At 42.0% G+C, this 14,703-nt stretch overlaps 1 protein-coding gene across 6 annotated transcripts in view; it reads right to left on the bottom strand.

The window, feature by feature from the left end:
- NREP (neuronal regeneration related protein) overlaps positions 1-10,184 on the bottom strand; it is a 28,347-nt gene extending 18,163 nt beyond the window's left edge. Inside the window, exons 1-4 of one of the 6 annotated variants that reach the window (XM_044780097.2) lie at positions 10,070-10,184; positions 9,641-9,682; positions 8,280-8,343; positions 4,283-4,353 (exon numbers count right to left, since the gene is read on the bottom strand). In XM_044780097.2, coding sequence (XP_044636032.1) covers positions 4,283-4,306 — 24 coding nt within the window. In that variant the 5' untranslated portion in view covers positions 4,307-4,353; positions 8,280-8,343; positions 9,641-9,682; positions 10,070-10,184. Of the gene's footprint in view, positions 1-4,282; positions 4,354-7,198; positions 7,327-8,279; positions 8,344-9,640; positions 9,974-10,069 lie in introns of those variants that run through there. The other 5 variants (XM_044780095.2, XM_070517609.1, XM_044780098.2 and 2 more) reach the window with 5 other exon arrangements.
- Positions 10,185-14,703: the final 4,519 nt, after the last annotated feature.

Genomic DNA, 14,703 nt, shown 5'->3' with positions numbered 1-14,703 from the left:
AACCACACCAAAACTTCTGTGCACATTATGAATCTCCTTCTTGTTTTAATTGCTTACTGGGATGAGTCTTTGGCTCGTATTTTTACTGGCAATGACTATTAAGCTTTTCTCCCTTTCTTTACAATCAATGGCTCTGGTTCCCAATGTTAGCCTAAAAGGGGCAAAGACGCTTTCCCTTCATTGGCCATATTCTGTTGTGTCTTTCCCTTCTCCTTTTCGAACATGAGTTATATTTGTATTTTAGTCCATGAAAGTAAGGATGAACACTGAACAAGCACAGTCTAAAATCAAGGGTTTAAAAGTATGTCCAGCTGATAATCATAACACTTTTAAGGCAAAAAGCTTAGGTTGGAAATCATTCTAACGTAATAATATGCAGTAATTTTATTTATGAAGATTTCATTACCTTGTGAAACCAGAGCAGATTATGCTGTACTGTCATGAGTGCCTCAATCAGACTGCTGAGAGACAAACTGTAGAAGTGCTGGAAGAACACTGTCAACAACCTAGAGCACAATGGTGCTCCACAGCCAACGTTTTGGTTGAGATGTGTGAGTCTACCCTAAAGGATTCCTCTTTCAGCAGACCACACCACAGTAACTTTCTGGACTCTCTCAGGACCTCTTCTGTCTAAAGAAGTGTAAAAGGGAGCACAGAATTTAGGACTTGTTTTTGTAGTGCGCTTAGATTTCACTTACCTCTCCCCTCTTATCTCCCTAACATTGTGCCTTCTTAAATGTTCAGTGAGAGGGGCTTTTCAGTAGTAAATTCATAATCTATCTGTGGTCATCTCATTTCCTGGGCCATAAATTTTATAATCTGAAATCTGTCACAATTCTGCAGAGTGTTGGGCTGTTAGCAGTTATAAATCTTTAAGTTGAGCCACTTGGTTCAGCCCAGAAATAACAGATCTCCATGTATCCATGACCACTGATTCATACATTTATTCCACAGACATTTATTGATCACTAACGATGTGTCAGATCCTGGATAGGTATGGGAGCAGTGATCAGACTGGTTCACAGATGTGAGATCTGTTCCAAGGTCCCATTAGAGCATGTCAGTGAAAGTTAGGGTTTCCTTCCACTTGGTAGAAAGAGAACACCAACCAACTTCACTAGCTGTTCTGGAGTTCTCTCTCAAGAATGAAACCTTTCCACATCTGAATTTACCATTCTGCTGATAGAGGAAAACGAAAAAAATGAGGCATCATAGCCTCAATTGCTACCAAAAAGAGAGGGATGATGCTCACTCACTTGGGGTCAACACTCTTGTTCAATGTACAATCTTGGAGGGTAGAAAAACATGCAGAAATAAGCCAGCTACAAGTAGAATGTTCTAAGTGTGATGAGTATACAGAGAAGCATGAGGTCATTCCTGCTGGATGTACTGGAGTGAGTTTCATAAGGAGTTGTCATTTAAATTCAGTCTGGGAGAACGGCTTTGTCAGGAGGAGCATTCTTTCTAGGACTGAGTAAGCAAAGGCGCAGAAGGAGGGACTCCGGGGGCATGTTTAGAATAACAAGTGACTTGCTCCCTCTAAGAAAATATATTCCATCATGGCTAGCAATGAAGATGAGTTCACAGAGTTCCTGAGATGGCTGCCCAGCTACAGAATTGAAATTGATGAAGCTCTAACACAGAAGTTGAAAAAAAGTTATTTGAAAGAATGAGGTGGGAGTAGGCATAAAGAATTCAAGGAGCGATGCTTTACCTATGTCACTTTTACTAAGAGACTCAGGGATAAGTCCAACTTCATCTGAAGGGCTAAAAGAGCTAGTGAAATCATTTCATGTTGAAAATCTTGCAGCTGATGTAATCTAAGGTAAGAGTCTATGCTGTATCCAGAAGAAATTCCAGAAAAATCCTTCTCGGTCTTGGCTTTCCCCAACTTTTGTGTAGCATGTGATGAGATCCCCTTTAGATGGTCACTAGACTATCGACTAAATTAGTAACTGCCCGGAGGCCTCAAATTGTAAACAATTTTATTATGATGATGTAAGTGTTGGCTTCAATTTTGAATAAGTACGTCTGGCTAATCAGGAAGAAGTGGAGAGAGAGAGCCAGCTGGGCACATGTGATTGCAACTGATTAACACGTGGCTACACCCAGTTAGCCTCACAGAAGGGAAGTGGGCACAGCAGCAACACCCTCTCTGGCCAAGTGGACACTGATGAACATGCTGGAATTTGCCAGTGGAAGTGCTGCCACTTTCTCAGGAGAAACAGGTTAAGCGTGCTCCTTTCTTCCTTCTCAATTCCTTCTAGCTAGAGCCCTTCCTTCTCTCCACCACTCCACCCCAGCCCAAGGAGAGTGAAAGACAGCAATAAAGCAAGCTTAAAGTTAGGCAGAAAGTGTAGGTGAGTGAGTGTGCTCTTTTCTTTGGGCACAATCAAAAGGCAAAGAACCTGAGACAGGTTGGAACCTGAGCGAGAGCCTCAGGCCATCTCTAAGATGCCTGCTCAGTGGCTTCCTAAGGCTTATTAGCACATCAAGGCCTTGACTTCGAGGCCTAGTTTGTGAGGTCTGTCCTTGACAGCACAGAGGCCCTAAACAGGGAGGACATTCCCTACTGTAGTAAACATGCCTATGCTCACTCTTGCAAGCATACCCCTCTAACGTATTCCCTTTATCTGAAGCACACTTCTCTCTCATCTAAATCTACCCAAATATTCTTAAGTCTTCATTCACTCAATATTTATTAAGGACTGGTGCTAAGCTCTAGGGATAAAAAACTTAAGGAGGCACAGTACCTGCTCTCAAGGAGCTAACAGCCCACTTCTAGGTTTCAAATTTTGTGCCAACTCCAATCAATTGTCAATGGAACACTATATGGAGGACTTTGAAATCATATTCAGGCTGAATAATAATGAGTGTCAAGGTTTAGCAGGACTTAGTGGTGGCGTGCATGCCATATATTTGCCATCTTTGGGTCTAGCTTAATTTCTACCTCCTTGAAAAAAGTTTTCCCTACAGTTCCCAGTCCCCAGTCCTCAACAATATCACTCTTTCGCATCTTACAATTTAGCATTAGATTATATTGCATTACACTGTTTGTCAAGGTTGTCACACATGTTAGTCTTCCTTCCACAACTAAAATATAAATCCACTGAGGGTTGAGGCCAAGTGTGCACCCTCTAGAATGCAAAGAACTAAGCACAAATAAAATGTTCAAGAAACACTTGTTCAATTGACACAGGAATAGATGCATAATTCTACTGCTAACTCTTCTCACACTCTTCAATACTTTCAGATGTGGCACCTTTGAGTTCTTGGGATCATTTTCGTAACATCACAGAATCAGATTATACTGGAAATAAGTGAGGGCTTTAAAGTTCCAATATTGGGAGCAAAGCTCCTCCTGGATCCTGGAGGAGATTTTTAAGGCTGCAGGAAGAGCTGCCATGAATTTTGAGTACCAAGGCTGGATCAAACCTAGAGAGCTAGCATCTCACCAGGTTGCTCAGAATGTGGCTCTAAAAGCTGGGAAAAAGGAGTAACTTCAAGCCACTCTTTTTTGGCAAGTGGTTTTATGGCTTACCCACAAATTTTTTTTCTCCCTTTAATGAATAATGGAAGATAATTTGCTGTGAAAACTAAAATCGCATTCAACTTCCTAGCTCTTTAGAAGAAGGTAGGGATACAACTTAGCTCCAGTTCACCAAAACTAAACATTAAGTCATTAAGGACGAATAAAAACAAGTCCAACTTAATAGATAGTAACATGCATAGACCAAATATTTATTGAGTTTCTAATATATATTTAATACTTTATTAAGTACTGTATATGAAGTTTATAAACCTTCTGGAAGCCTATAATTTAGTTGGTCAATGAAAGAAATGCATATGATCCAACTAACAAATAATGCAGGACAGTATAATCTACTGTTACACCCAGGTTAATACCATGTCATTGCTACTAATAACTGAATTGATATTTAGAATTTAGTTGAGAGCCAGGTTAATGCTTAAATCCCAAACCATTAGAGCTGCTAATACCTGTCACGCACTAGCAGATTGATTTCAGGATCATTGCTATTTTGCAAGCCACTGAAATAAGAAATTCTTGAAGCTGTCCCTAGGTGCAAAATATGTCTAGAAATATCCATTTCAGATAAATTGAGACCTAATAAATGATATTTTCAGCAACCATAATTTCTATAGATGTGAGCTGAGATTTATGGTTATGGTTAACTTGCTTTCCAGTTCAAAGCGAAGGAATAGTTTAAAATTTGAATCTTTTAGTATATCTTGATCAACCAAAATGCCACAGTCCAAGTACCTTCAATATATTTTCCTCCGGCATATTCAAATTGGATTTGCTGGTAAGTTTTCCTTATCCATAGTCTCTCCCTGTATAACAAAGGAATTATACCGATAATTCAGGCAAATCTTTCCCACTCCTATATCATTCCAACAACATTTTGAATAACCAAGATGAATCAGACAAAATCAAGGGTTTTTTTTGTTTTAAGCAGAATTATTCAGATAATTATCTCAACCCTCCATGTCACTTTGGCTATGAGGATAAGGCCTTAAAAGACTTTCCAGCCAGGAGCAGCACTGAGAAAAATACGTGCAAGACCACAGTATTTCACTCCAAGGCTGCCCAGTCAGTCCAGCGTAGATGAATACATACTGAATTAAACTCATATCTGCAGGTTACTCATTTAGTTTAGTAAAGTATTCACATTTTAGAAGTATATTTTCCTATTTTACAAGTATTCATCTTAGGATTTAAAATAAAGTGAATTCCTTCAGCACATTTATGACGATCTGATTTACATTTAAGTTTTCTGCTCAAATACCTTCTCCTGCCTGAATTATCTCTATAGCTCAAGAGGAAGCTGGACTAGGGTTAAACCCAGATAATCCATCACTGCCGTCCTAATTCCCCAAACAATTCCCATTTCTCCTCCTCACGGTGTGCTGGAAGGCCTGGGGAAGACAGTATCACGTAAAATTTCTGTCCTAGGTACTCTTCAGCATCTCCACAATCAAGAATCACCGAGCAGCTTGTAAATTTACATTCCAAAACCAAATGGCACAGCTACCAATGGGACCTCATCCCTTCTCAATCTTTGTCTTTTTCTTTAAACAAGAAAACCTTATGTTAATGGAGAGATTATTGAAAGAGTCTCCTTGTAAGCCCATGAATGCCACTTCACAGACTGTACAGAAAGCAGAGCTCTATGAACGGTACAATGGAGTCAACTCATCTTTTTGAAAAGCTCAGCATCAGCCTTAGAGAGAACTTAAATTGTTCCAATTCCTAGGTCTCTGTTAAAACAGAATGAGCCCATGCTTATGCCACTGTGAGTCCACAGCACACAGACCCAGAGGCAAGTTTACTGCACAGAGGGTAGTCATGTTGAAAATCAGGACTTAACCTTGACACTGGCTTAAATACTTTATTTTTTCAAGCTATTCAATAAGACCATCTGCTCATTCTGAAGTATTTCCCTCTTATTGACATATCTGAAGCAAGTACCTTTAAAATAAAACACCTAAGTAAATACCAAGGACCTATATAAAATATAATCTCAGAAATTAAAACTTAGCAAAAAGCCAAATGTAAATCAGAGAAGTGCTGAAGATATCTGCAGACTCACAGTATCTCGTTAATTGGAAAAAAAAAGGGGGGGTCAACTGGAAAAAGGCATGTTTACTAGGAAACTTAAAAAGTTGGGGAATGAGTTATCGAAAAGAACATTCTGGCCAACAAAGATGCGGCAAACTATACTCAAAATTACACCTTTTCACAGTACCCCTGAGTTGCACAACCCCAGGTGCTGTGTAATCTATGTAAATGGCGCTTCCTGGAGTTGTGCTCAAAGGGCCCCAAACACAGAACACAATTAGATTACTGCCTCACAGAGTCAACAAAGAGGTTGTATTTTTTTAATAATGCAAAAGACACACTGGGATTCAAATTATTGTTGTGGAGCATTATCATTTTAGGGTATATAAAACATCCAGATTGACTTGCTCTGTTTTGAATTCTGGAGTCTACTAGCTAATTTCCGACACTGGAATGAGCTGATTATAAATTTGTATTTGAAATAAGCCCTGTACTAAACAAGCTAAATACACTGAAATTAGATCCTTTTTAGTGTTTTAAATCATGTAAACGGAATACATGTTTAACAGAAAAGGCATGTTTATATATTTTCTAGAGGTGGCCAGGTATTAAATTTACTGCTTCCCCAGCAGTAGTTTCTATTGTATGTGGGCTAAGTCTTTACTCCAAGCATGCTAGTTACAGAGATCAGCCAAGTAATTCCAGTTTTAATTAAGGCAAGAAAATAACTTCATTTTGCCAAAAATGAGAAAAGGAGGTACAAGACACCTCTAATATCAGTTTTTAAAAAATCAGGATTGAAACTTTTTTTACATTAATATGCACAAAGACTTTTAAGAGCTCAGATCTCTCAGAATAAGACAATTGCTAGAAAGTTACTTGGAATCACCCACAGACAATAACTGTCGGTGGTTTCATTTCAGGCAATGGGCTTGTGCCAAAAGGGACTGACATCTTGATGAAAAGATCACCAAAAACTTGTGAGAATTTTTCCATGAGTAAAACTCCTTCCAAGAGCAACAAACTGTGATTTCTCATTCTGCCACCATACATAAACGACAACTGTAAGAAATTAACAACATGTAATAATAATTCGAATTTGCCCTTCTGCATTCAAAACGTTCCAACTTTCATTCTCGGCTTTGGCACACATGCTCGCCTTCCACAAAGTTCATTCCACTCACTACTAGAGAAACAAGATATTTACTCTTGGAGCTTGATCTATAGGGCTAGTTTTGGCAGGGTCAGCGGTCAAATTTATGTTTAACCAAACTGGTCACCTGATATATTACAACATACATGAACCTTCATGGTCCATCTATGGTGACAGCGAGGGTAAGGTTCTGAGATAAAGAGCTAGAAGACAGGGTGATGTGGTCAGTCAGAGATAATTAAAATAAACAAAAATACTCTGCAGCAGTTCATTTTATTACCCTCCTAGGACTCTATGACAATGGCTACTGAGGATTTAATATGAAGTTAGGAACCATTTGCACAAAACCTGTTGATCAGTTTAATTTTCTGTTCTTCCCTTTTGCCCTTCTACCTCAAATTCCTTAATTTGATCATCATCAAAGTCCAAGCTAGAACTATTTCATTTGGTGCTCTGACACCCACCTGTTGAAGTGACAGCAGAGGCAAACACAAAGAAAAAAAAGAGCTTTACTTCTTAATAGGATTCCAGCTGAATTCATTTAATTGCTTCTGATTCATTTTTCTCCTTGGAAGCTTAGACTGGGGTTGTTCTCAAAGAAAACAGCAAGTATATCAGATTCAATTTTGATTCATTAAATTCCACCCTCGTTTAAAAGAAAAAACTAAAACTAAATTTGGAAATCACACATTCTAAGTGGCAAAGAGGTGTTTTTAAAGAGTATAAACATGTGCAGTAGGACATGCTGTACTTATCTGAAAAGTTTCATGACATTTCCATTATTTTTTCAGTTCAACCATATTTCCAAAGAGGAAATTTTTCATAGAAGATTAATATACTTATTTAGCTGTTTTTAATGCATAATTTATCCTTTTCTTTAGTCAGTCATCAAACACTAAACTGCCTTCTCTGGATCACAATGGTTGTCAGAAATAGTTACGCTTTCCTTTAGAGGATAACATGCTTGCCTCTAAAACTGAGCAAATGTCTCTCGTCCATGAAGTTGTAAATCAACAAAAAATAACACTGATTATACTTGAGATACAACAGACAGAGTGTATTACTATGAAAGTCCATGCTCTTCCTACCTACTGCTCTTAAGAAGAGCAAAGACTACAGCTGTTTGACTAGCTGGACACAGGCTCCTACTATGTGGAGAAGTTCTGGCTCTCTCTCACATAAGACCCAGGGCTTTGCTGGAGCCCTGCTGTTGCCACCTCTTCCATGCATGTCACAACACATCACTCTTCTTAAAGAACAGAACGGTTTCTGTCGTTCGAGTTAAATAAATCTTCACTTCTGAAAGAGGAATTTCAGTTTTCTATTCAAAATGATTGAAAATCAAAAGATCTAATTCACCAGATCCAATTCATATAAATTGCTGTACTGCAAAGCTCCCACATGCTGGAGATAGAACCTTTTAAAGGTCAGACGGGGTAGGAACAATGAAGGGGTGAGGCAGGATGAAGGTGGGTGGTTGATATTTATATGGAATAAAGACTGATAAGAAGCTACTGAGAATCTCCTCTGATGACCAATTCTTACCATTTTGAGAATCGTAACAGTCTTGGCCTTGCACCCTCCCTCTCTTCAGTCCAGAGAGACCAACCTGCAAAATATGTTTAAATACAGTAGACAAATCGCCTCACCACTGGGCAGCAAATAAAAAAATTGCCTGTTTAGCAGCTACAGACAAATAACCATTTTCTGTGGTTAAGATAAGTTACATGCAAATTATTATAACCACTGGGGCTTCTGAAAAAGCTTTCCAAAAGGGCTATAGGCTTAAACAGGGGACAAAGGAATCCCTGGGACCTGGCTTTGCAGAGTCCTGGGCTATTCTTAGTGTTTGGTTCATCTTTAAATTGCAGGAGTTCAAAAGGTTTAGCAACTTAAAAGTAGAACCAAGTGATAAAAATAGATTGTTTTCTGGCTGCTCTTTGTTCCCAGACATACTACTGGCAGTATATTTGCAATCAAGACAGCAGAATAGGAATCAGCCTTCCACCGTGTAGTGTAATGCCTCAGAGTGGATATTTTTGGAAATGGCACTGCATTACATAACCTTCCGTGTTTAAAAAAAAAAAAAACTACACTGGGGGAAAAAAGTCAGGAATCTACACCATTATGCCCTTCTCCCTAAACCAAATAAACATTAATGTACATGCTGCAGTGATTTGCCTCTCAACCTTTCTGGCATCAGAACACAATTCTTTTGTTAACATAAGTTATAACAAAAATTAAGATGAATGGAGAAACTAAAAGTTCTCCAAAAGGGTATGATGAGCTCTTAGAGTTTTCCTATAATGTTATTATAGATACATATAAATGCAAATCAGATTATCATCATCAGCAGGCAAAAAGCAGTCATTTATTTTTAAGCCCTCCTTCCCCCAAAGTTCAACTGCTTTGAAAGCAAATGCACAAAAAAAGTGTTGCAAGATCTAATGTCTTTAAAAGACCCTTGGCGGCGGCGGCAGCAGCGGCGGTGAAAGTAATAAAGTGTAAGAATGGAGGGACACAAATTCATTTAATAAAAGGGAGGGGGCTGCATGCACCAAAGTGCATTTAATGCAAAGAAACAAACAGTTCCTAACCATGCTTTATGAGCAAGAAGAACAAAAATTAACCACACCAACAAGCAAAAAACCCCACCCCTTCCCAAAAGAATTCTCCCTCTTTAACTTGTGCATTTTTTAAAAAAGCTCAAGTTAAATTCCAGGCTTAATGCAGCAGGGACAAAATGCCAGAATTTCCCCAAGGTACATGCTTCAGCTCTGTAAAATTTAGAGGAAAGCAGCATGAACTCTGCAGGGTTTAAGGGTCCAGCTAAGAGCAACGGCAAGAAATCGACACAAAAGAGAAAGCAGCGCTCCCGGCCGGGGATGGAAATGGCATATACTTACAGACAAAAGCCCCGCTCCCTGTTCACTCTCTCCTCTCTACACCTGAAACACAAATGTGGATGAAAAAGGGCATCATGCTAGAAAGACAGCTGGGGGGTGGGGGGAGGGGGAGGGGAAAGGGGTGGAGGAAGAGGAGGGAGGAGGGGGAAGGGAAACAAAACCCAAACCGGCTTCACTTCCAAGAAGTGCAGCCTTGGAAAAAGGAGGGGAAGGTCTCCCTGCCTAGCGCTCTCTCCAAGAGTGTGTGAGTCTGTCTTTCTCTAAGAGTCAGTCTCTCTCTCTCCCTCTCTCCTCTCTCTCTCTTCCTCTCTCTCTCTCTCTGCTGCTAGTGTGCTAGTGAACAATGAGCTAATTCTGATGGGGCTGGCGCGGCGCCAGCGCCCCAGCCTTGCTGCCACTGTGCTGCCGCGGCGGAGCCAGACTGCTTACTCGGCAGGAATCGGCGACTCGGGGCCCCGTCGGCAAGCGGCCAACGCGCGCGCGCGCCCCGGCACCCCGCAGCCCGGCGCCCCGCGCCGGCCGCCCCCGCGCCCGCGCGGCCCCGGGGGACAAAGGGGCCCGCAGAGCGGCGCGCCGCCCCGGCCCCGCCCCCGGAGCGCGGCGCGCACCCCCGGCCCTGCCTCTCCCGCCCCCGCCGGGCTTCTCCGCTTCGACGTGCGGTTGCTTTGCAGACAAATAAGGAGGCGGAGGAGGCGGTTTGGGGGCGCGCCAGGCGCGAAGGCGGCCAGGGCGCTGCACAGCCCGGCGGCCCGCCAGATCCGCGGGGAGAGGCGGCGCGGCCCGTACTGTAATAATAAACCTGCAGCAGAGGGCATCTGAGGGAAAGAGGACGGCGACGGCGGCAGCCGCCTTCCCTTTTATGTGCCTGTCCCGAGCGGAGCAGAAAATGGTGCCGGCGGCGGCGCGGAGCCGCACACGGCCACACAAAGAGCCAGCACTGCACGCGTTTGCGCACGGCCCGGGGTCGGCCCGCCGGGGACGCGCCCCGCTCCCGCCCGCCCGCGAGGAGGCCCGGCCGAGCGTCTCGAAGGCCGGCCCGGAGGCCTCGTGGCTGCGCGCGCGCACGCTCAGCACACACGCGTGCACACACACACGTGCACACAGTCACACGCGCGCACTTGGACATGTGTGCCCAGACAGCAAGAGCTGCAACCTGGTGCGATCAACCCAAGAGGCGCTACCCTGGTGCTGCTTTCTCCTTCCCTGAAGATTTAGCGTGTTCCCCACTCCCTGGCCCACTAAAATTGTACTTTTTAATATTGAAGATTGCTTTTTTAAAAAGGTGCTTTGCATTTCTGATTCTTTTAAAAGCTCCTTACTTATTTAAAATCTATCTTTTCGTAGTAATGGAATAGCTCAGAATTTTGCTACAAACTGGTTTTGTTGCCAACAAAACAGGATATCATTTTATGGTTAGTGTCAGATGTTAGAAGGGAAGATTATTTCCTAATTAAATTGCTTTGCCAAGAAAAAAAGATATAAAAGATCACAATGTCTTAAATTGGCCGTCCACATTTTACGTCTAAACACTGAAAGCAATGTTTTCCATTATAACAGTCAAAAGAAAAAGATAGGGGTGGGGGATTTGCAAAAACATGTATTTATAGAATGTCTTATTTTTTAGATTTAAGTGTTTTGGGGTACTTGAAATAGCACACCTTGAAAAGCAATATTTTACACTCTTAATTCTAAGGAATAAATTCTCTATAAACTTGTTGCCAGGACTATAGATCTCCTTTCACACTACAAAGGCCACTGTGGCAGCAAATACTTAGACTGCCAGTGGGTGTGATGTTTAAGGGGCCCGCTAGGAGCTTGCCTGAATTAATCTAAAATATCACAGTCATTTTCCTACATAAACTTACCTGGGAGCCATTGCTAGGAAAAACGGGAAGAAACAATTCAACAAATTTTCTTAATGCCTTCAAGGACAGTGTTGACCTGACAGGGAAGTGAGGGAGGGAAGGTCTGGAGAGTAAGCAGGGTGGTGGGAGAGGGCAGAAGCCTGGGGGCTGCTTCTGCCTGTGTGATGCCCCAGCAAGCTGGTCAAGGGCACCACAACACTGAGATCTTTGGCATTCACTTTAGAGGTAGGCTCGAAAAGAAACCCCGGAGAGCACTGCCACAGCAACAAAAATTTATCCTGGGAAGATGTGTTCAAAAGTTACTTCTACGGGGGGCTGGCCCCGTGGCCGAGTGGTTAAGTTCGCGCGCTCCGCTGCAGGCCGCCCAGTGTTTCGTTGGTTCGAATCCTGGGCGTGGACATGGCACTGCTCATCAAACCACGCTGAGGCAGCGTCCCACATGCCACAACTAGAAGAACCCACAACAAAGAACATACAACTATGTACTGGAGGGCTTTGGGGAGAAAAAGGAAAAAAATAAAATCTTAAAAAAAAAAAAGTTACTTCTACGGGAAAACATATGCAGACACACATACATACACACTGACTTTAGTGTTTCTGCAAAACTTACCTAAGGTGTTCTTTCAAAACACAGAGAAGTTTGGAATTTATTATATGTTATTTTTTCTTCATTGTAATCACAGACATACAGGGGACATAGATGTTTTAAGAAATAAGAACACTGGGTCAGAATCACAGTCTGTTTAGTCTGTTCCAGAGATCAGTTACAATCCAACTATTCAAGAAACATTCTTGAGTCCTGGATGTAGGAGACTGTGCTAAAGGACGTAAAGGAACTCACACCATGTCACCTCACTCAGGAAATGTAGTCATAGTTGTCACAGTGCACCTGGCTGTCATCTGTCATGCAGGATGCCCCCTCCCATCTGTCATGCAGGTTATATGGTAGACCCACTTTCCTGAAATACCTTTCTAACCATGGTATCCCCTGCTCCATTACAGGATAAAGACCATACGTAGCCTTCCACTCAAAACTTGCCATGATGTGACCACAATCTAACTTTCTAGCTTTATTGTCCGTTTCTTTCCCAGTCATGGAATATCAGTCCTTCACTTCAGTCTGATTGATTACTTAGGGCATAAGTTCCTCCCTAGACCATTCACAGTCAGGAAGCAACGTCATGCAAACACTGACTTAAACCAGGGTGTCTCAGCCTCACTGCTATTGACATTTGGGCCAGGATAATTTTTCGATGGGGCCCAGGGGCCTGGTCGTGGAAGCAGGGCTGTCTCTTCATTGTAGGATGTGTGGCAACATCTCTGGCCTCTGCCAACTGCGTGCTAGTAGCAAACCCCGGTTGTGACAACCAAATATGTGTCCAGATGTTGTCAAATGTTTCTTGGAGGGGCAAACTCGCCCCTGACTGAGAACCACTGGTTTAAACAATCCGATTCATTCCTTGAGATGGGAAAGAGGTGGCCTCCTTGAGCCATGTGGACTGTGTACGGAAGGGACAGAGACCGGAACAAAAGCAAGATTTTCTGAGGAAAGAGGAAAAAGAAGTAGGTAGTGTCCTTCATGAAATTTATGGTCGGAGGTGAGGGGGTGGAGAAACAATCAAAGCCAAAGTTACAGTGCAGTGTGATAAGGACAATTATCGAGTCCTGCACAGGGTACACTGCGAGCACAAAGGCTGCTTTCCAAATCCTACCAGGGGTTCAAAGAAAGTTTCCTAAAGGAAGGTAATGCTTAAACTGAATTTGTTAAGAAGGAACAAAAGGCAGCAAATTGAAGAAGGGAGAAAGAGACTTTCCAGGCAGAGGCAAGGGCAGATCATGAGCTAGAAATTCCATCAATGACTGATGACAGCCAGGTGATATAAGAAAAGAAGAACCCTGGGTCAGACACTGACCCTTGTGTTCTGTCCCTGAAATCCTAGGATTTGGTCAAAAGGAGAGGATGTACTCTAGATACAAGATTTTCCTTCAATCTCCCTTACATAGTTCATTCTCAAATGTATCTTCATATATGTATCTCAAATGTATATTCTTGCAAGTTTGTTTGTTTTCAGTCTGTGTCCTTGCTGGGGGTAAGAAAGTTCCATGAGTTTGAGTTCCAAGTGAAAAGTTGTGTATGATAAAGTCGTTAGAACCAGCTCTCTGTGACCCTGGAGAAGTTATTTAACCTTTTAGTCTCAGTTTCTTTATCTCTCAGCTGGGGTTTATCCCATCCTAACACAGTGCTCCATTAAGTGGAACTGCATACTGTGTTTGCGTTACAAACACAGTAGCAATAGCTATTATAGGTAGCTTTATAGAGTAAAACTTCTATGGTGTATCATGATCTGCCCCTGCCTCTCCTTCTAGCCTCATCTCTAGTCCCTCTCTGGTCAGCCTGAATGATGTGCTGCTTCCCAATGAGTCACTCTGTTGCATGACTCTTGGGCCTTTTCACTTTCTGTTTCTGCTACCAGAATGCCCCTTTCCCCCTTCTTCAATGTGTGAACTCTTGCTTGTTCTTCATAAATTTAGGTTATGTATCACCTCCTTTAAGAAACTTCCTTTGAACCCCTGGTCCAATTCAGAAAGGAGTCTCTGTGCTCACAGTGCACCCTGTGCAGAATTCTACAATTGTCCATATTACGCTGTACGGTAACTTTGGCTTTACTTTTCTATCCTCACCACTAGACCATAAATTCCATAAAGGCGTAGTCTGTAACAGACATTGTTGGTTACCTGCCTAACACCTATTGTCTCTTTCCTCCTTCTCTTTCTTAATGAAATTCTGATTTGGTCCTGGTCTCCATCCTTCCCTCATACAGCCTACAAGTTCCAGGGAAGGTGACCCCAAGGAGTAGGTCTTAATTATTTAAGCCAATCAGTATACTGAGTTGTTTGGATCTGATAATGGGCTAGAGATGAGCATGTGACCCAACTTCAACCAATCAGCCTGAAGGGTAAGAATTATATTGCAAGCTTGAGCTAAGAAATTGAATTCTATGCTTAAAGCAATATAGAACTATTGAAGAAATTTAATCTGAAAGTGACATGACCCAATTTTTTTTCCTAGAAAGCTTATTCTTAGAGCAATTGGAGGATGGATTTGAGCAGGGAGAAGGGGTAGAACTGAGGAAGTGAGATCATTTAGGAGAGTATTACAGTAACCCAGGTGAGTAATTATGAATGGCTCAAATTAAA

This window comes from Equus asinus, chromosome 9 (assembly GCF_041296235.1).
Source record: "Equus asinus isolate D_3611 breed Donkey chromosome 9, EquAss-T2T_v2, whole genome shotgun sequence".
NCBI lineage: Eukaryota > Metazoa > Chordata > Mammalia > Perissodactyla > Equidae > Equus > Equus asinus.
The sequence above is the reverse complement of the archived record's forward strand: the minus strand, read 5'-3'. Positions and strand labels throughout refer to the sequence as shown.